Source organism: Hypanus sabinus, chromosome 21 (genome assembly GCF_030144855.1).
Source record: "Hypanus sabinus isolate sHypSab1 chromosome 21, sHypSab1.hap1, whole genome shotgun sequence".
Lineage (NCBI taxonomy): Eukaryota > Metazoa > Chordata > Chondrichthyes > Myliobatiformes > Dasyatidae > Hypanus > Hypanus sabinus.
The window spans coordinates 18112357-18133350 of NC_082726.1; the positions used below are offsets into that span (position 1 = coordinate 18112357).

At 40.9% G+C, this 20994-nt stretch overlaps 1 protein-coding gene across 1 annotated transcript in view; it reads right to left on the reverse strand.

Moving 5' to 3' along the window:
* The window catches only part of LOC132378832 (sorting nexin-27-like), a 157365-nt gene that overhangs the window by 76761 nt on the left and 59610 nt on the right, over positions 1-20994 (reverse strand). Inside the window, exons 2-3 of the mRNA XM_059946077.1 lie at positions 11405-11636; positions 10526-10718 (exon numbers count right to left, since the gene is read on the reverse strand). Coding sequence (XP_059802060.1) covers positions 10526-10718; positions 11405-11636 — 425 coding nt within the window. The remainder of the gene's footprint in view (positions 1-10525; positions 10719-11404; positions 11637-20994) is intronic.

The window sequence follows — 20994 nt, forward strand, 5'->3', positions numbered from 1 at the left end:
CCCCCCCACTTTCTGCTTTCTGCAGGGATCACTTCCCACGTGACTCCCTTGTTCATTTGTTCCTCCCCACCACCCCCACCCCCCACTGATCTCCCTGGCACTTATCCTTGCAAGTGAAACAAGTGCTACAACTGCCCCTACACCTTCTCCGTCATTTCCATTCAGGGCTACAAACAGTCCTTCTAGGTGAGGCAACACTTTACCTGTGAGTCTGTTGGGGTCCAGTTGCTCCCAGTGTGGCCTCCTGTATATCAGTGAGACCCAATGTACATTGGAAGACTGCTTCACCAAGCATCTATGCTCCATCTGCCAGAACAAGCAGGATCTCCCAGTGGCAACCCATTTTAATTCCACTTCCCATTCCCATATGTCAATCCATGGATTCCTCCACTGTCGCGATGAGGCCACACTCAGTTTGGAGAAACAACACCTTATGTTCCATCTGGGTAGCCTCCAAACCGAAGGCATGAACACAGATTTCTCCAACTTTCGGTAATGCCCACCCCCTCGCCATTTCCCATCCCCTTTTCCCTCTCTCACCTCATCTCCTTGCCTGCCTATCAGCTCCCTTTGGTGTTTCTCCCCTCTTTTTGTTCTTCCATGGCCTTCTGTTCTCTCCTATCGGACTCCCCCTTCGCCAACCCAGTATCACTCTCAACAATCAACTTCCCAGCTCTTTCCTTCATCCCTCCCCCATGTAGTTTCACCTAATGTTTCTCTCTCCCCTCCTACCTTTTAAATCTACTCATCTTTTTTTCTCCAGTCCCGCCGAAGGGTCTCAGCCCTAAACACCGACAGTACTTTTTTCCCATAGATGCTGCCTGGCCTTCTGAGTTCCTCCAGCATTTTGTGCGTGTTGCAGTGATAGGAGTTGCAGTGTGTTCTCCAACCACTCCAGCATATCAAATCACTGCAGTACACAAGTCATCAGTGTAACTGGCTTAATTAAGCTCCAAAAAAGAATGCAGGAACAGACAAAGACCATTCACCAATCATGGTTCTTTTGTCATTCAGTTAAATCACAATCAATAAAGACCACAATTCCACCTGTCTTTTTAGATTCATACTAATACTCGTATTGTTATGTTTTCAATTGACCTTTGTCTCAATGACACTCTAGACAAATTAGTTCTAATTCACCAGCATCCTTGTAAATAAACGTTTCAAGTATTATTCTCAGGCACATCAAGGTTATGCCCTCTAGCTTGGGATCACACATTCAAAGGAAATAGTTTTCCTACCTGGACCTCTAAAATTGATCTTATCATTTACAGCTGGACTTGCAAAAGGTCAGCACCATCATTTAGCATCCCAAGTCCAGCACATCCCAAATGGGGAAGTACACAGTCATTCCTTCGTTCTCTTTGGGTTAAATCGTGGAATTCCTTGCCTAAAGGCATTGATTCCTTCACTAAATGGTTCACTGTAGCAGACCAGCACCTCAAAGTCAACTAGAGATATGCAATAACCATTCCTGTTGCCTGTGACAATCAAATCCCTGTATTAATAACCCGGCAGTTTACAGTGTACATTGCTGTTACACTATGTGCTGACATAATACCAGAATGACATTCCTCAAATGTAATTACTGTACTTGTGATCCATTCAAGTACAGAATTGCACTGGCAAATCCAAACAGTTTTGCTATTGTTGATGGAGCACATAAACATGTAATGCCTTAGGCTGGCATAATTCAGGTCTTGTTCTCAATGCACCCAGAAACACAATGAGGAGGAGGGCCAGACAGTTTCTTCAGAACATACCAATGACATTCAAATTAAATACCAAGAAATTAAATACAAACTGAAAGACTAAACTATAATGAGTTTACTGCAAACCTTCTCATCAACTTTAGATTGACCGGAAGTGTGTTGTAAGCGAGAATTCAAACCTCACCAGAGTAAATCTGATAAAGAAATGTTTTGACAACCAAAACTGGTGAGAGGTGCTAAACATTGCACCACACAGACTGCGTTACTGCATGATTATGTGCTGCAGCCAGAGAATTTCATTAAACAATCGCAAATATAAATAGAGCACTTTGTCAGCATTAGTGTATGGCTTTCTCAAGGAAGTTAGAGAATGATTGCAAAATTAGCACAGATCATGGTTACTTCAAACCAAGTCTGAGATGCAGCTTCCCATGAAATATCAGTTAACCGTTTGTACACACACACACGCACACACACAATGCAATCACATTGCATCAATACAAAATCAAAAGTGAAGAAAAGGATGTCACTACAAAGAGAATGCAGATGACAGAACTTTCATATTCTCTCTTTGGCACAAGACTACAGTGGTTATAAAGAGACCATTCAATCATTGTCTCCCTGAGAAGCATCAGGATTCAGTTACTGGCCAGACAAACTGTACGGGTCTAAATCTCAAGGATTTTTAAACCTTATCACTAATATCCAGTAACAACTTTCATAAACTTATTGAACAGGTGATGTCCCATGGCATGGCTCATGGCAAAATGAACTCACAATGGAGGAAAATATACACAATGGGGAATTAAGATTATTTTCACAACAGCACCTTCTCTGCTATTAACCATCTTATTTCCTATTCCACTTTTAACTTTCCATCCTTCTCTCTTCCACCCTGTACAATATATCACTCTCCAAATCTATCAGTTTCATGTCCCACAAATCATGCTTGGCTCAGTCCTTGCGCCTTTACACTTGCCCAACTGTGACTCACAAGAAACCAGGATATAGTTCCTGATGGACTGTCATGGATATAGTCATGGTTGTTTTTCAAATGAGACCATAAATCAAGATCTCGTCTGTCCCTCTTTTGTCCTTATTCCTATCCCTTAGGAGCTAAATTTAACATGCTCCTCTATTCCTGGATGGAGCTCAGGAGCCTGGGTTCCAGCAGCCATCATAGAAAAAGCTCATTAAAATTCCACCCTGACACCAAGGCAATCATGTAGACATCAGGAGACCATGGTTACTCACAATGCACGTGCACTTCGGCACTCAGGTTTAAAGTGCAAAATGAAAACACTCCATTCTGGACTACAACTGTAGATTAGATGAGTCCTGGAACAAAATTACTTTTCTTTCCACTTTTCCTTCCCTTCCTCATTCACCATGACACAGGAATAGGCTCTTTGTCCCAGAGTGTTAAATTAGTAATCAAATGGCTAACTATTCTCTTCTACCTATACAATGCCCATATCCTTCCATTTTCATCACATTCATGTGACTATCCAAATGTTTCTTAAAAGACTCTAGTGTTGCTGCCTCTACCACCACCCCAGGCAGCACAGTCCAGTTGCCCACCACTCTGCGTACAGAATCTTGCCCCTCACATCTCCTTTAACATTACTCCCCCTCACCTTAAATGCATTCCCTCTGGTATTAGACATTTCAACTCTTGGAAAAAGCTAATGTCTGTCTAATCTATCTGTGCCTCTCATAATTTTATAAACGTTTAGCAGATCTCTCCTCAGCCTCCATCACTCCAGACAAAACAACCCAAGTTTGCCCAACTCCTTGTTAAAGCACGTGCCCTATAATCCAGGAAATGTTCTTCTGCACCCTCTCCAAAGCCTCGTCATCCTTCCTACAACGGGTGACTAGAATTGTATGTAATATTCCAGATACAGCCTAACTAGAGTTTTATAAAGCTGTAATATAACTTCCTGACTTTTGAACTCAGTGCCTTGATCAATAAGAAGCATGCCACGTGCCTTCATAATCACACTATCAACTTGTGTAGCCACTTTCAGGGAATTATGAACTTGGATCACAAGATCCCTCTGCTTATCAACGTTGTTAAGGATCTTGCCCTTAGCAGTGTACTGTCTCTTTGCATTTGACCTACCTACACTTCACACTTGCCTGTGTTAAACTCCATCTGCCATTTCTCCACCCATATCTGCAAATAATCAATATCCTGCTGTATTCTTTACCAGTCTTCTATGCTATCCACACCACCAATCTTTGTATTACTAACTCACCCATCTACATTTTCATCCAGGTCATTTATATACATACCAACAGTAGAGGTCTTAGTCACAGTAGATCCCTACAGAACACCACTAAACACAGATTTCCAGCTAGAATAAGTCCCTTTGACCACTTCCCTATGTCTTCTATGTACAAGCCAGTTCTGAATCCAAACGGCCAATTCACTGTAGATCCCATGCATCTTAACCTTCTGGATGAGATTCTCATGAGCGACCTTGTCAAACACCTTACTAAAGTCCATGTAGACAACATCACAGCTCTAACCCCGATGGGGAATTACAAATTATACCCAATTTCCCTCAGGATCAATAAAGTATGAGTGTCTGTCTACCCTCATCAATTATCCTCGTCACTTTGTCAAAAAACTCATTCACGTTACTAAGATATGACTTGCCCTGCACAGACCCATGCCAGGTTTCCCTAATTAGGCCATGGTTTTCCAAATGCTCATAAATCTTATCCCTAAGCATTTTCTCCACTATCTTCTCTACCACCGATGTGAGACCCACTGGTCTTTAGTTTCCAGGATTATCTGATTCCCTTATTGAATAATGGAACAATGTTAGCTACTCACCAGTCCCCCGAGGCCTTGCCTATGGCTAAAGAGGACACGAAGATATTGGTCAAGGCTCCAGCAATCACTTCTCTTGCCAATTCTCAATAACCTCGGGTATATCCCATCAAGCTTGGGGACTTAATCACCTTAATGCTCTTAAAAGACCAAACGCTACCTCCTCCTTTACGTCAGTGCCCTTGAATATCAATATGTTCAACAATAATCTCCCTATTTTTCATGTCCTTCTCTTTGGTAAATACTCAAGCAAAGTACTAAGAAAGGACCTCACCCACATCCTCCACGTCCAAGCAAATGTTCCCCTCTTTACCTTTGAGTGGTCCTACCCTCTCACTAGTTATTCTTGGGAGTCCCTTTAATTCTATTTGCCAAGGACTTTTTATGGCCTCTCCTGGTTTTCCTAAATCCCATCTTGAGTTCTTATCTGGCTTCTTTATAATCCTCAAGGGCTCTGTTTGATCCTGGCTTCTAAGCTTTACATAACTGGAACCTTTTCTAGGCCAGGGATGACCTGTATAAGAGGGACGGGTTGCACCTAAACTGGAGAGGATCCCTCACCTTGGTCAGGAGTCCACGAGTGCTACTCAGAGGGTTGAAACTCATTTGGTTCTAATTATCCAAGAACCTGAAACCCTGCCTCCTGCATCAATTCCTCGGCCACTCATTAATCAGTATTATCATCCGATTCCTGCCCTGTCTAGCATGTGGCACTGGGAGTAATCCAGAGATTACTATCCTGGAGGTCCTGCTCTTCGGCCTCTTCCCTAACTCCCTATACTCACTGCACCTCTTCCTCTTTTTTACCTATGTCATTGGTACCAATGTGCACTATGACCTCTGGCTGTTCACCCTCCTCCTTGAGAATATTCTGCAGCTACTCTCGAGATACCCTGGACCCTAGCAGCTGGGAGGTAACACACCATCCTGGCATCTCTTTCATGGTCACATAATCTCCTGTCTGGCCCCCCCCTAATAACTGAGTCTCCTATCACTTTTGCTCTGCATGACTTTACCCTTTCCTGCTGAGCCTTAGATCCAGCCACAGTGCCACTGGCTTGGCTGCTGCTGCTGTGCTCTGATAGGTCATCCCCTCTCCCAAAATATTCAGAGGTACTTGTTGCTGAGAGGAATGGCCATAGGGAAACCCTGCAGTAACTGGTCACTTTTAGTTACCTCTCCTGGAGATCACCCATCTACCATCTGCACTCTGAGTGTGACCACCTTGGTAAAAGCTTCATCTATAAGGTTTTCGGCCTCTTAGATGGTCCTGAGTACACCCAGCTCCAGTTTCAGTTCCTTGACTTTGTCAGTCAGGAGTTGAAGTTGGGTGCACTTCCTGCAGATGCAGTCATTAGGGAGACCATCAAGATACCCCACAATTGCACATCTTACAGGAGAAGCATTCCACTGCCTTAACTACCATCCTGCTCCACTTGTTATATCTTTGGCTTTAACTTCTTAAACTTAAGTTCTACAATCAACTAAGTTATTCTGAAAGACTCAGCACCCTTAGCCTCTGCCTGCTCTTGCTGAAGCCTGTAGAGTCAAAGCCACCCATTCTAACCCTGGCCCACTCCAACAATGGCCATTCTACTTATACCTTGCTTCTTTTTATTGGCCCTTGCTAAGCTACTAATAACCCAAGTAATCTCCTGCCATGCAGACAAGTCCTGTTCACTTTTAAAAACAAATGTGTAAATCCACAAAGAATTGTCTCCAATTCACTTTGTGATTTCCTGTTCCACAAACAAGTTGAGACAGTGCCCCGCCACTTTTTAAAACTGGCGCGTAAAGTTCACGAGGAACTGTCTCCCATCAACATGCCCAACATCTCTAACATGTTCCAATTTTGTTAAGAACAGCTCCATCCATTAACCAGAGCTAGAAGTAACGTCTTACCCCATGTCACCTCAACACCTCAAAATGCCCTATTAATTCACAAATACTACCTCTTCCATGATTGCCTAAATATTACACCTCCCTCAGCTGCATATTCACCTTGTCACCCAATTTCTGAATCCATTTATTCTTGGCCTGAAGTGTGTGTTAATATTTAACACAGCCAATTTCTTGATTTTATTGAAGTCCCTTTTACACCCATTGTTTCTAATCCGTAATTGCCTTTTCATGGCTCAGATCTACAATTATTTTTAATTTAGCACACACTCTATGACCTCTAACTCCTACACTGTTCTACTGATGAACAGCACCTCATTTAAAATTAGACATTTTGTTTACAGACTCTTAAGTTCAACTATTGTGGATCTTAAATGCTGCCTTCATTTATTTTGGACACAAAATGACAGTGTGATTTTTATTCCACTTTGAGTTCTCCAGGCACAGCTTATATCTATATTTTGTCCCTTTTGCCTTGCACTATTATTTCCTCTGTCACATAATCTGCCATCTGCTGCAGACCATCCTTAAGTTATAAACACCCAATTTAGAGACACCCGCACATATGAACAAGCTCCCACAATATTATTAAATTCAAAGGTCTAATGTACATATGTTCATTTCAACAAACAACAGTATTGGTTTATTTTCCCTCTTTCCCCACTTTTAGTAATTTTCCTTCTTATCAGTACTTTAGATACTATTTAATACACAACAGTGGAAGTAAGGTTACCATTGAATGATTTTTGTGCATTTTCCAACTTACGTACAAAGTTGACTTAAAAATCTCTGTAAAATTGGAACAAGCCCATTACCCAGGGACAAACCTTGCATCACAGACCTTCATTTTGTTCTTGCCCTGCCCAGTTTCCCTGCCTCTGTATTTGCTCAATACCTGTCAAATAAGATTAAATCGGAACATTCAGTTTTATTTTTCTTGAGCTGCTGAAATTCCCAAATTGTCTGACCTTTTTCAGCATGCAGGTGTCCTCCCCCCTTACAAAGGTAAAGCACTCCCTTGAAACCTTTCTTAAGCTGAAATGGCGTAAAGGACCATTAATTTATAAGGGAAAAATCTTCGTAAAAGCAAAAATCCTCTTTGTAATGCAAGAACAGGTTACTAATGTAGGTCTTTTGTAAAAGCAAACAGCGAACATTTGTAAAGCGGGGGACACCTGTATTTTGTTTTAGTCCTACGTATCATTGCTTGACCTCATTTGTACCAACTCACACCACTTTCTTGCTGTATTTGGCTTAAACTACAAAACAGACACAAAACTTAGAACGTTATTAGAGCTTCCTCAAACCTGTATTCTATCCCTTAATCTATATATCTGAAAATCCCATTTTCAGTTTTACAAATCCACTGCATGCAGGTGTGTGGGAATTTTTTCCTCCAGCAGGGAAACTTGAATTCTCTAATCCTAGAGAAACGGAGGCTACTAATTGGGGGTATTTAAAGAGGAAGTTGATATATTTTTGAAAGATAGGAGAACTGAGTGCAATGGGGAGCTAGCACAGAAGAAATGAGGCCTGGTGCAGATCAGCCATCATCATATTGAAGGATAGGTAGGGCAGGAGGAGTTGAATGGCCTCCACCTTTTCCTATTTTCTTATGCTCTGATATGGATCCATTGAAATTGAAGATCTACTTTTGATAAAAGTTTCCCATACATTTGCATCATTACTGGTAATTTCCCTGTTCACAGTTCCTTCCCCTACACCTTTTGGCACAATGCTCTCAGTAATTAGACTGTTGTGCTGAATAATCCACACCTTTTTGGAGGCTCCCTTAAGCAACTATCACCCAGCTCTGATTCATTAAATTGTTATCTAGCCTTGAAACAAATCTCTGTGATACCCCAGTAGCTCTTTCACCATGCAGGTCAAGATTTCAACCTTTGTATTAACCAGGAGGTTACACCCTAAACTTAGTGGCCACTTCACTAAGTACAGGATGGAATCCAGTGTGGTCTTCTGCTGTTGTAGTCTATCCACTTCAAGGTTCAATGCATTGTGTATTTAGAGATGGTTTTTCTGCACACTACTGTTGTAATGTATGGTTATTTGAGTTTTTGTCGGCTTCCTGTCAGTCTGAACCAATCTGGCCATTCTTGTCTGACCTCTCTCACTAACAATGTGTGTTTGTCCACAGAACTGCCGCTCACTGGATGTGTTTGTTTTTTGGGTTTTCGCACCATTCTCTATAAATTCTAGAGACTGTTGTGTGTGAAAAACCCAGAAGATCAGCAGTTTCTGAGAAACTCAAACACCCTATCTGGCACCCACAATCATTCCACGGTCAAAGTCACTTAGGTCACTTTTCTTCCCATTCTGACACCTGAACAGCATCTAAACCTCTTGACCATGTCTGCATGCTTTTATGCCTTGAGTTGCTGCCACATGACTGTCTGGTCAGATATTTGTATTAATATACAGGCGTACCTACCTAATAAAGTGACCACTGAATGTCTATTTTGAAAGCTTCCTTTCTAACCCCATGTCTTCCCATGCTGTAATTTTCATCTGCAATCTTCAGGCACTTAGAAATTAATGAATTCTTCTTATCTCACAACTCAATTACACTCTCAAAGAACTAGAATCACCCAGCATAATCTGTTATCTAAAAATGCTTGCAGATTTTGCCTCGGGTAATTATTCTCCTGCTGCTTCATTTTCTCTTAGTATCCAATTTGCCCAATGACCACTGTAATCTCAAAGTTTTGCAGTTACTGGTTTATCATTTCCATAAAATGGCTCATCTTATTCCGATCTTTTCTGCACATTAAAACTCAATATCCACAGAGTTAGGAGCACAGACTTACTGCAGATAACAAAACTGCAAATACTATTAGGGATCTCTGCTTTGCACCCAATACATTCCTTAAATAAAAGGAAGTATGTTGTGTGTTTTGAAGAAATTAAAATGCATTAGAAACACACAAACTTTTAAATATCTGAAAGAAAACTAACTACAGGTAACTACAATGTTTTTCTGCATAATGCAATTTGCTTATAATATTGATTGATGGATTATAGAATTACATAGGCCAAATTGGTTATAATGTAATTGTGATCAGGAAGACCTGTTTAAATCTGAGTTTTGAAGGCAGATATAGCCTGTTCTGCTTTAAAACAACTTTCACTAACCAAGTTCCTTAAAAACCCAAATATCGCATTCCAGCAGAATGATTGGTGCTTCAAATGAAACTCACAAGCAATGATGGATTCTGAAATCACAAGGTACAGCTGTACAAACAGACCTCCATTAACAAAGTGGAGAGCAGGGAGCCACTTGACACAAGTGGTCTTGAAACTGATCACCGTACTTACACAGAGAATGGTTGTTTCCACAGTCTATACATGCATATAGATATATTTGAAAAATTCAAGATGCGGCATGGGGACTGACCTTATGTAGGCAGATATGGGTAGCAAATCTGCGAATAATAAGCCTATAGCTTGTGCTTGCTACTGATCAGAATCACAGCTTTAGTACAGAATTTAAATATTCAATAAAAATGTTCAGAGAAAAAACAAGGCAGACTGGAGTATACAGCAGCTGATATACTCACCATTAGCATGAAATCACTACAGTTATCAGCTTTCCACATTATCAAGCCATAGAGACACTTTATGAGCAACACACTGACATTCTTATTGGGACAGATGTAAATTACCAAATGAAGTGAACTGTACATTTGCCTCACGGCACTATGTAAAAAGCAAAATTAGCATTTATAGAATGACTTTCTCTATACATGTATTGTACACCAGGAAGCATGGTGTACAGTACAACACTTCCAACTAGCAACCACAAACACAAGAAACATACAATATCATTTAGTCATTGGTCACGTTTTGCAATGCAAAACATCATCCGTTCTTCATCCATTCCCCAATGGTGCACAATATCCTACTCAAACATTGGCTGATGTACGATGAACACTAATGTTGTCTCTAAAAGTGACAGCTAAGCACTCTTCTTCAGTTCTGAAGCATCATAGTTTATGTTGCAGGCATGATATAAATGTCAGGTGTAACTGCAAATGATATCCGCTCTCAGGCTCACCTTTCTCCAAATACTCTTCCAGGCCTCGCCGCCTAGCATCCAGCTGCTGCTCTGAGAGTGAAAACGGCCATTTTCTTGGGAGTTTCGGGAAATGGAAGTCTGAAAACTCCCGCTTCAAATTCTGGTGAAGGATTGTGAACTCACGGAAGCGCCGAGAGCAGAGCTGTCGCCCAGCCATGTAAATGTTGAACACCTAAACAAAAGCAGCAGAACAAGTCAGATTTATTATCAGCTATAAATTAATAGAGAAAAAAAGTCACGGGTTAAAATCTGCCCTCAGGGACTCATTCAAACACGTTGCTACCTTTTAGGGGTTGCATAATGTTTCTCAGAAAAATCGTACTGGATTAATCAAAGAACTGAAGTTTCTTGGGTCCTGGCCTCTAGAGAGTTATTACAAAACCTGACTTTGTAATTACACAAGCTGGTTGTGGACCTAACTTCTTTGCTGAGTTGAATAGTGTTGGATAACACAATGGCTAGTAGAACAAATGCCTCAGTAATAGAGACTCAGATTCAATCCTGACCTTAGTTGCTGGTTGTGCAGACCGTGCATGTTCTCCCTGTGAATGTTAAGCTTCCTCCAGGTCTTCTCACATCCCAAAGACCTGAAGACTGGTAGGTTAATTAGCTACCATGCATTGGCCCTTGTGTGTATGCCAATGTTAGAATCTGTATTGAGGGAGGAGGAGGGTTTGCAAGGAGATGATGAAGTGTGAGCAGGATAACAAGGATTAATGAAAGGTTCATGCATCAGGGTGGGGAGGGGTGGTAGTACAGACTCAGTGGCTTGAACAGCCTGTTTCCATGCTGTATCTCTCTCAGGCTCCATAACATGGGAAAGCAATCACAACAAGGCTGGAAGAAACAACTACTCACCACAAACTTCTCCCCATTCCGCTCAACATGTTTGTAGCTGGGGATGGAGATTGGAACTGCCCGCTTCTCACTGTAGTCGTAATAGATGCTCCCGGAGGAGTCGTCGCCAGGATCAAGGCGATCAGCTTCTTGCTGTGGAACTGACAGCACTGTCAGGATCAGCTCCCGATCTCCTGCCCGAATCAGGTCCACAACCTGCTTGTGTGTTGCTCCCTCAACGTTAACTCCATTTCTGTAGATACAAGGAACAGAATAGTTAGAAATAATGAAAAAAAACCTGCAACATTCAGTGATTATGCATCAGGGATTAAAAATCCATTGCTCAGTGTAACTGTATGTGTGACAATGGAATACAGAATGAGCATTAAGAGTTCGCTTTTCAATCCTTTGGGTCCTTCCACTCCTTCAAACAAAAGGGATAGCCATGGGCACTCGCAAGGGTTCTAGCTTTGCCTGCCTGTTTGTTGGTATGTGGACGGTCTATGTTGCAAGCCTACACTGGTGACCATCGATGATTGCATTGCTGCTGCTTCCTACACCCGTCCTGAACTCGTTGATTTCATCCACTTTGCCTCCAACTCCACCTGGCCCTCAAATTCACCTGGTCCATTTCTGACACCTCCCTTCCCTTTCTAGATCATATTGTCTCTACCTCCGGAGAAAACTTATCCACCGATGTCCATTATAAACCAATGGACTCTCACAACTACCTGGAATATACCTCGTCTCACCCTGCTACTTGTAAAAACACCATCCCCTTCTCTCAATTCCTTCATCTCTGTCGTATCTGCTCTCAGGATGAGGTTTCTCATTCTAGAACAAAGGAGATGTCCTCCTTTTTCAAAGAAAGGGGCTGCCCTTCCTCTACCATCAATGCTGCCCTCAACCGTACCTCTTCCATTTCACACACGTCTGCTCTTACCCCATCCTCCTGCCACACTGCCAGGGATAGGGCTCCTCTTGTCCTCACCTATCACTCCACCAGCCTCAGCATCCAGCACATAATTCTCTGAAACTTCTGCCACCTCCAACTGGATCCCATCACCGAACACATCTTTCCCTTCCCTACCCCCCATTTTCTGCTCTCAAGGAGGATCGGTTCCTACGCTACTCCCTTATCCATTCGTCCCTCCCCCGATCTCCTTCCTGGCACTTCACCTTGTAAGTGGAACAAGTGCTTCACCTGCCCCCTATACCTCCCCCACTACCATCCAGGGCCCCAAACAGTTCTTCCAGTTGACGCAACACTTCACCTGCAAGTCTGTTGGGATCATATACTGTGTTCCATGCTCCTCGTGTGGCCTCTTGGATATCGGGAGACCACTTCTCCGAGCATCTACGCACCTTCTGCCAGAACAAGTGGGATCTCCCAGTGGCCACCCATTTTAATTCCACTTCCCATTCCCATTCCGATATGCCCATCCATGGGCTCCTCCATTGTCGGGTTAGGCCACATTTAGGTTGAAGGAACAACACCTTATATTCTGTTTGGATAGCCTCCAACCTGATAGCATGAACACTGATTTCTCAAACTTTCAGTAATGCCTCCCCCCTTCACCATTTCCCATCCCCTTGTCCTTCTCTCATGTTATCTCCTTGTCCACCATTACCTCCCTCTGGTGCTCCTCCTCCCCCCCTTCTTCTTTCTTCCTTGGCTTTTTCACCAATCAACCTCCTAGCTCTTTGCTTCATTCCTCGCCCTCCGAATTTCACCTATCGCCTGGCATGTTTCTCTCCCCTCCCCCCACCTTTCAAATCTACTCCTCAGCTTTTTTTCTCCAGTCCTGCTAAAGATTTGGCCTGAAATGTCAACTGTACTTTTTTTTCCATAGATGCTGCCTGACCTGCTGAGTTGCTCCAGCATTTTTTGTGTGTGTTGCTTGGATTTCCAGTATCTGCAGACTTTCTCTTGTTTGTGACTCATTTTTCAATGAAGTGTTTTATCCCAAGTCACCCTTTTCTGGGTCAATACACAACCCACAGCATTAAAAACAGAATTGAGAGTTTATGAATTCATAAAGATATCCATTTAAAAGTATCTGTACACTGAGATTTAGAACTATTGGCTACTTCGACGAAGGTTATCTTCTATAGGATTCACTTGTCTCTCAGATGGGAAAGGATCAACTCAGGTTTCAGAATTAACTCATATACAAGTTTCCCCTCTAAAATTAGTTCCTCTTCATGACGAATACCTTATAAATGCTTTGATAAATCTTTGTGTTCAAATGTTCAGTAGAATAATTAGATGTTACAACACTGTGCTTTAAAATCATTCCAATTTTAAGCGCAAATATAGAAAGTCCTTGTTCCATTTACCATCATTACTCCAATAGTTACCAAATCTACAATAGCTTCTATTAAAGCCTTGAAAAAATATCTATGACCTCGATTATATTTGGGCATTGTCCTCATTCGCATTAATTTTATCTTTGAGTTCTTCACTAGTGCTGTCATTCACCAATACTGTCAGAACATGAAACCAGGTCACTTCAGTTGTCATAGCTAACCAATACAGCAAATGAAGGTGAACTGCACAATACAATGCTTGCCCTCTTGCCTAACTTTCTTAGAATAGCTTAAGTGAAATCCACACACTCCATTTTAGTCACTGAAGTGATATGCCTAAAGTAGAGGTGGTCAAATACACCCAACCAGTAAAAGATGCACACCTCCAATCAACAACACCTACCATGCATGCAACTATTTAAAGACAAAAGACTACCCATTGTTCACTCAAGTTTCACAATTTTAGATTGTCCATAGGTGAAAAACTTGTGCCATTTCAGAAATGGTGTGCTGTCTTCACATCTATTTATAGACAACAGACAATAGATGCAGGCCCTTCTAGCCAGCACCGCCATTCACTGTGATCATGGCTGATCATACACAATCAGTACCCCTATTTTACAGATACTTTGAAGATTCCAAAGAGCCGGTGGAGAGTCAAACAATATTCCCATTCTAGGTTATTCGATTCAAATTAAATTAAACCCCCAATACTTTGCTGATGAACAATGAGTGGCAGTACAACACTAGAACAAGCTCACGGCAAGTGTGCACATGAAACTTCCCAGCAACTCTTCTAAGAAATTACAGTCTACACATCTCCACTCCAAGGATCTGTGGCCAAGATTTGCATATGACTTCATAGAAAACAAAAAATTCCATTCCACAAGAGATCTTACCCACGCAACAAGCAGTGTATTTTTTTTAATAAATTACTTCAGTATTCCAACCTTACAAACTACCAAAACAGATGCTGAAGAAACACACCAGTCACTTTATAAGAATATGGACCTCAGTCCCTCAAGTTACTAATTAAGACAAATAACTGCAATGCACTAGGGCCGATTTTCTGTTGCTGAGGTTAACTATTTTAGACTGGATCACACTACAGAATGTTTACAGACACATATGCTTTGATTGCTTATTCCCTCTGTTATCACACAGTTCCACCTCTACCAGCAGCAAAGCTGGGAAAAAGGACTCCTATAATTTGGCCTAAGGAGCATTTTGGAGAACTACTTCTCCAAATACAGAATTTTTAAAGTAATAAAAATTCCATAGGGATATGACACAAAATTTCACAGAGCCACAAGGCGAGAGCAGAACAGATAACCAGAAGCTTATCATAGAGCTAAGTTTATGGGAGAATGCAGGGGAAGATGCAGCTTGGCACAGCTACATTTAGGAATCAGCAAAAAATCACATTTGGAAGGCAATGTTCTTCCAGCGGTAGGAAGGAATGAATGAATGAAGTTAGGGAAGGAAGAGCCACACAGACAGAGGAACAGTTAGGGTTCCAAAGGGACTTAATTCACTCTTGCATACTCCAGTTCCTGGTGCTTATTGTCAGAAGAACTGGAAGACATCTGACTGTCCTCCAAATTAGAAATATGTTTGGTGTTAAAGTAGGAAAAATAAAGAATTAACAGAATGAAAATGGGGCTTACTGGGTGAAATTTTAAACAAGATTCATGTGTTCTCGAGTATAGGTTGACATTTTGAGGTTTGAGCCCATTCAGGTATTTCCTCAGATAAGAGGAACTTTTCCCAAGATGGGGAAATCAAGGGAAAGGGAGAATAATCTTATAATTACCACTAGACAAAAAAACCCAGAAAACCTTGACATTATGTAGCAGAATTTTGGAACCTATTTCCCCAATAGAGTAGTTAATGGAATATTTGGGGAAAGCAGCTCAATATAAGTTTGTTACTCAGGGTTATTGATGTACGTGGAGCCACAGCAGGATAACTGACTACAGACAGAAATCACACGAGATATAACCAAGTGGCAGAGGTAGAAGACACACTGATGGGCTACAGCTGGTTACACACGAGAAATTGATTCCACTAAAAGGGATTAAACAAAGCGTAATTCAAAGTTCGTGAATCAAAAGCAGGTCAGCTTCTGACTACAAAAAGACAATAAAATAATTAGCTGGAATATAATTCCATGATGGATGTGAAGTACAGCTGTTTGAATGTTATCAATTCATTCCAATTGCATACCACAAGTGTGGTCACGTGGAACTTTGCTCGAACTATCTTAATTCCATTTCAGTTAATGTCCTCACTGTCACCAGAAGTAGCCCACATGTTACAACAGGTTTCAGGTTCAGTTTTACCATTACAACACAGATATTAAACTGTGTGGCATTCCTATGTTTATAATGGGTCTGATAAAGTGCGAAGAAATTGAATGCACCAAACAGAAAAATAATGGACCAACATCATCATGTGCCATGTCGTACTGACATGGGCAATAATGGTCTTATCCAAGACCATGATTGCTCTTTGCAAATTTTTCCTACAGATGTGGTTTGTCATTGTCTTCTTCTGGGCAATGTCTTTACAAAGACAGGGACGCCAGCCATTATCAATACCCTTCAAAAATGGTCTGCCTGGCATCAGCGGTCACATAACCAGGATTGTGACATTCATTTACTTATTGAGATACAGAGCAGAATGGGCTCTTCCAGTCATGCCACACAGCAATCACAGGAAATTTACAATGATTCATTAACCTTCCAACTGGGACATCTTTGGATTGTGGGAGGAAACCTATGTGATCACAGAGAGAACTTACAAGCTCTAACAGACAACAGCGGGAATTGAACTTGGGTCGCTGGTACTCCAAAGCATTGTGCCAACCACTAAGCCACTGTATGTGTCAGCTGTTCATACGACCATCCACCACCAGCTCCCATGGCCTCATGTGACCCTGATCGGGGAGGGGGATGTGCTAAGCAAGGGTGACCTGCAGGCTACCAGAGGGAAGAAGCGCTTTACCCCTCCTTTGATAGAGAAGCATCTTCATCCTGCCACGTAATTATGGACCAATATTATGAAAAAATGTACTGTAATCACAACATCAGATTGCCTCAGCACCATTTTAGGTCACCTGGTAACATAATGTACAAATAGCTCTTTTGTTATTTTTTCAGCTGTTCAAGCTGCCTGGCAGAAACAGAGGCAACGTCGCAGCCTGTCCTATAAGCATAACTTCTGGTCTATCTTAACCTTGACTATCAAAAACTGCATATCCAAATTCAGGAAGCATACACAGGCTGAAATAAGGTCACAATAAAGAAATAAAAAGAACCTCTTACTTCTGGCACAGTACATTAGTGATGGTCTGGTATTAATCATTACAATACTAATACGAAGAAAAACTCATTTAAATGCATCACTAGTTCTACATCCTAATAGGATTCTTAAATATTGTTGGCAACAAAATCCAACAGTCCAACATCTGATTACTCAGAAATCATGATAGTTCAGCATTTGGCGTAATTTGTTAGTTTTGTATCAGAGAGGGGTCTGGAGTGCAAGTGGGTGGTACACTTTTCATCGTCTTTTAAAGGACAAAAAATAGTTTTTTAATGCAATGTATTTTCAGTCCGTGAGATATATCCATGTATTTTGTGATCAGTGGCTTGAAAAATTACAAAAATTACTGCTTTGGCTAAAGTACATCTTTAGACCTCAAGCTCGTGCCACATAATCACAGTCACTCAAGGATGTTTACCACATTCCCATGAAATGTCCTAACAGTTCAGTTTGCACTAATCTTTCTAACATACTGTAAGTGTAAAGGGTGTGATTAACATGAACCATTACCAGACAAACAGCCAGTGTTATGGATTATTGCTACAGAGATCGGATTAAATCTCACCAAGGCAAATAGAAAACTTGAATTCAAGTAATTAAAACTAGTTTCAAGTAATGGTGAGCATAAAATTCGGAAATCTTCACAAAAATATATCAAATTTATAAGCAAAGATTTTTGGCAGAATCTCAGATGGAGACGAGAGGGCATACAGGAGCGAGATATATCAGCTAGTTGAGTGGTGTCACAGCAACAAGCTTGTACCCAACGTCAATAAGACTAAAGAACTGATTGTGGTCTTCAGAAAGGGTAAGACAGGGGATCACACACCAGTCCCCAAAGGGATCATAAGTTGAAAGAGTGAGCAATTTCAAGTTCCTGGATTACAACACCTCCGAGGATCTAACCTGGACCCAACATATCGATACATCTACAAAAAAGGTACAATAGCGGCTATATTTCAGGAGTTTGAAGAGATTTGGAATGCCACCAAAGACACTCGCAAATTTCTACAGATGTACCATGGAGAGCATTCTAAATGGCTGCATCACTGTGCAGTACGGGGGCTACTGCACAAGATTGAAATAAGCTGCAGAGAATTGTAAACTTATTTTGTTCCATCATGGGCACTAACCTCCATTGCATCCAGGGCATCTTCAAGCAGCAGTGCTTCAAAAAGGCAGCATCCATCATTAAGGACCCCCATCAGCTAGGATATATCGTATTCTCATTGCTACCATCAGGAAGGAGGTACAGGAGCCTGAAGGCACACACTCAACCATTCAGAAAATGCTTATTTCCCTCCACCATCAGATTTCTGAATGAATTGAACCCCATGAACACCACCTCACTGCTCTTTTTTTAAATTTATATTTTTGCTCTACTTATTTTTATATATACATACATACACACACACTATAATTCAGTTTTCTCTCTCTATTATTATGTATTGCACTGCACTGCTGCTGCTAAGACAACAAATTTCACGACACATGCTGGTGATATTCAAGCCAATTCTGAAGAAAGTTCATCACCCAGTGTATCCTACACTTAACTTCAAGGCCATCAAAGTGGCTGAATCAGTACAGGGACAATTAATGTCAGGAAAAAAAATTGTCAGCAACATCTACTTCCGACAATCAAATTCATAATACACATTCCGAATCAAATCCATCTGTTTTGTTTCTTGCAGTTGTAATACTCCACTGCACCTCTGTTAGCTGTGAGGGCCTTAATCTGGTTGCAAAAAGGACTGCAGAGATTTGATTTCTTTTTAAATCACCTGCATAGGCGAAAATGACTTGAATGCTATAAATTCCAGGAAACAATGAAGTACAATCAGTTAATCTAACTGATAAATTAACGCTTGAATACTTGGGGCATAGCTTCATTTGCTTACAAATATGGAACTTTTATTTAAAAATCTGCCTCAACAGAAAATGTGAGGATTCAGTTCAATATCTCAGTTACTGATGATATTTGTGACTCTGCACTGATGTTCAAGTTCCACTCCAAAGACTTAAATTAAGACTTAAACAAAATTCTACCCCCGGGCAGTATTGAGGTGCTGAATGCTCACAGGTACCTGCAGCACCATTTAGAGGAAAATTTAGCACTATCCTAACCAATATTTACTGCTTATTATTATTTTGTAATTTGTAGGAACTTTCCTTGTACCAAGTGATGCATTTCTTAAATTGTGGCTACATATGAAAATAATTTATTGGATATTCTAAAGCTTTACAACCAAAAAAATTATGAAAAGTGCTATACAGATGCATATTCATGCTAGAAGTGGAATATCTGGAAATTAGTCAGGAAAATATTTAATTCTCAAGAATTGTTACTGCCAAATAAATTAATTGAATTAAAATATGATATAATAGATCAGGGGTTTTCAACCTTTTGTATGCCAAGGACCAATACCATTAAGCAAGGGATCTGTGGACCCCAGGTTGTGAGCCCCACAATAGATAAAGAGGGTGTGAGGATTAGATGTCCTGCTCTGCATCCAATGTGTCTTATTATTTCTAATGCAATTAGCATTAAATCCAGGTTGAATCCCAGAAACATTACCCCAGCAGGTCCCAACTGCATATGTTAGATGCAGATCAAAGTTCTCCAGCATGACCTGGTTTTAAATCTCAAGCACATTAACCACTACAGCAGTGACAGGTTCACACAAGTCGTTTAAAAGTTATTTAGATGAAAATTAGGTTATACTGTGGTACTTGAGCTATTAAAAAAGACTGGGGATTGGGAAAATAAAATCCTTTCCAATGAAAACACATAATCAAACCACTTGCACAGAAGTCAAGCTCAGATCTGAGAAGTAAAAGGCCAATGTTGTAAATATTTTCTATTTGCTTTCACACAAAAAAAGGATCATAGTTGAGGGAGAGGTCAGAAACAATCCACAAGTTCTCTGAATGCTAGGCTCCAGCTGATTGGCTACCGTGGCTCAGTTCCTTGGAAACAGTGCACTCATTTGCCAAGAGACATCCTGCTCGGGTCAGAAGGTTTTCCACAGTGCAAAGAGCAAATGCCTAGTTTACTGTACATACCATCATACCATCCAGTGTTAGGAGGGAGATACAGACAACTTCAACCTTCAACAGAAACCCAGAGAAATACTGAACCAATATTAGCATAAACCTCATGCAAATCAGGGCTGCATTTTATTAGGGTACATTGTGCTTAGTGCAGAATAAACAGGGTGACATATCACACTTTGAACTGTGAAAACATGAATACGGGGGAATGGACTCAGACAAATGATATGGAGACACTATAACCTATTGCTGATTTGGTCTTTCTGGGATTAGTAAGTATGTGAATGCTATGGTTCACACTGCACCATAAACACTTTAGGGGAAAAAAGTGTTTGATTAGATAAACAGCATTTGCTTTGAAGAAAAATAAACCCCCTGCAGAGGTAAAAATTGCCAAGAATGTTTTCATGTAAACAAGATGGCAAACATACTTTCCCATTTAGTAAGATAATGGCCTATCCAAATCAACATTCCCATCCACCCTATGCTAACTCTCACTCTTTTATCTAATATCTACCTCTGCCTTGAAAAAGTTTAGACTTTGCTTCTACTACCCTTTGAAGGAATACAAAATACTTTTTTCCCCCAAATCCAGTGATACCTCGTTCTTGATTCTCCAAGAAGGGGAAACAACTTCTTCACATTTATCATGTTTATGACCTTGCCAGTTTCAATCAAATCTCTTCTCACTTGTTTAAACTCCAAAGGAACCAAACCTTAACCTATCCAACTTTTCCTTAAAAAAACTGCCATTGAAACAATGAAACAATGAAGAAGAGTTTTCAGATAACCTTTCTTTGAACAGCCCTTTTTTATGCTTTTTTTCGGAGATTAAACTCTCCAATCTGGAACATAGAATCGCAACAGAACAATGGGCAGCAGTTTTCAAATCAAGCTGCAGCCTTCTAAAATTATGCAGCATG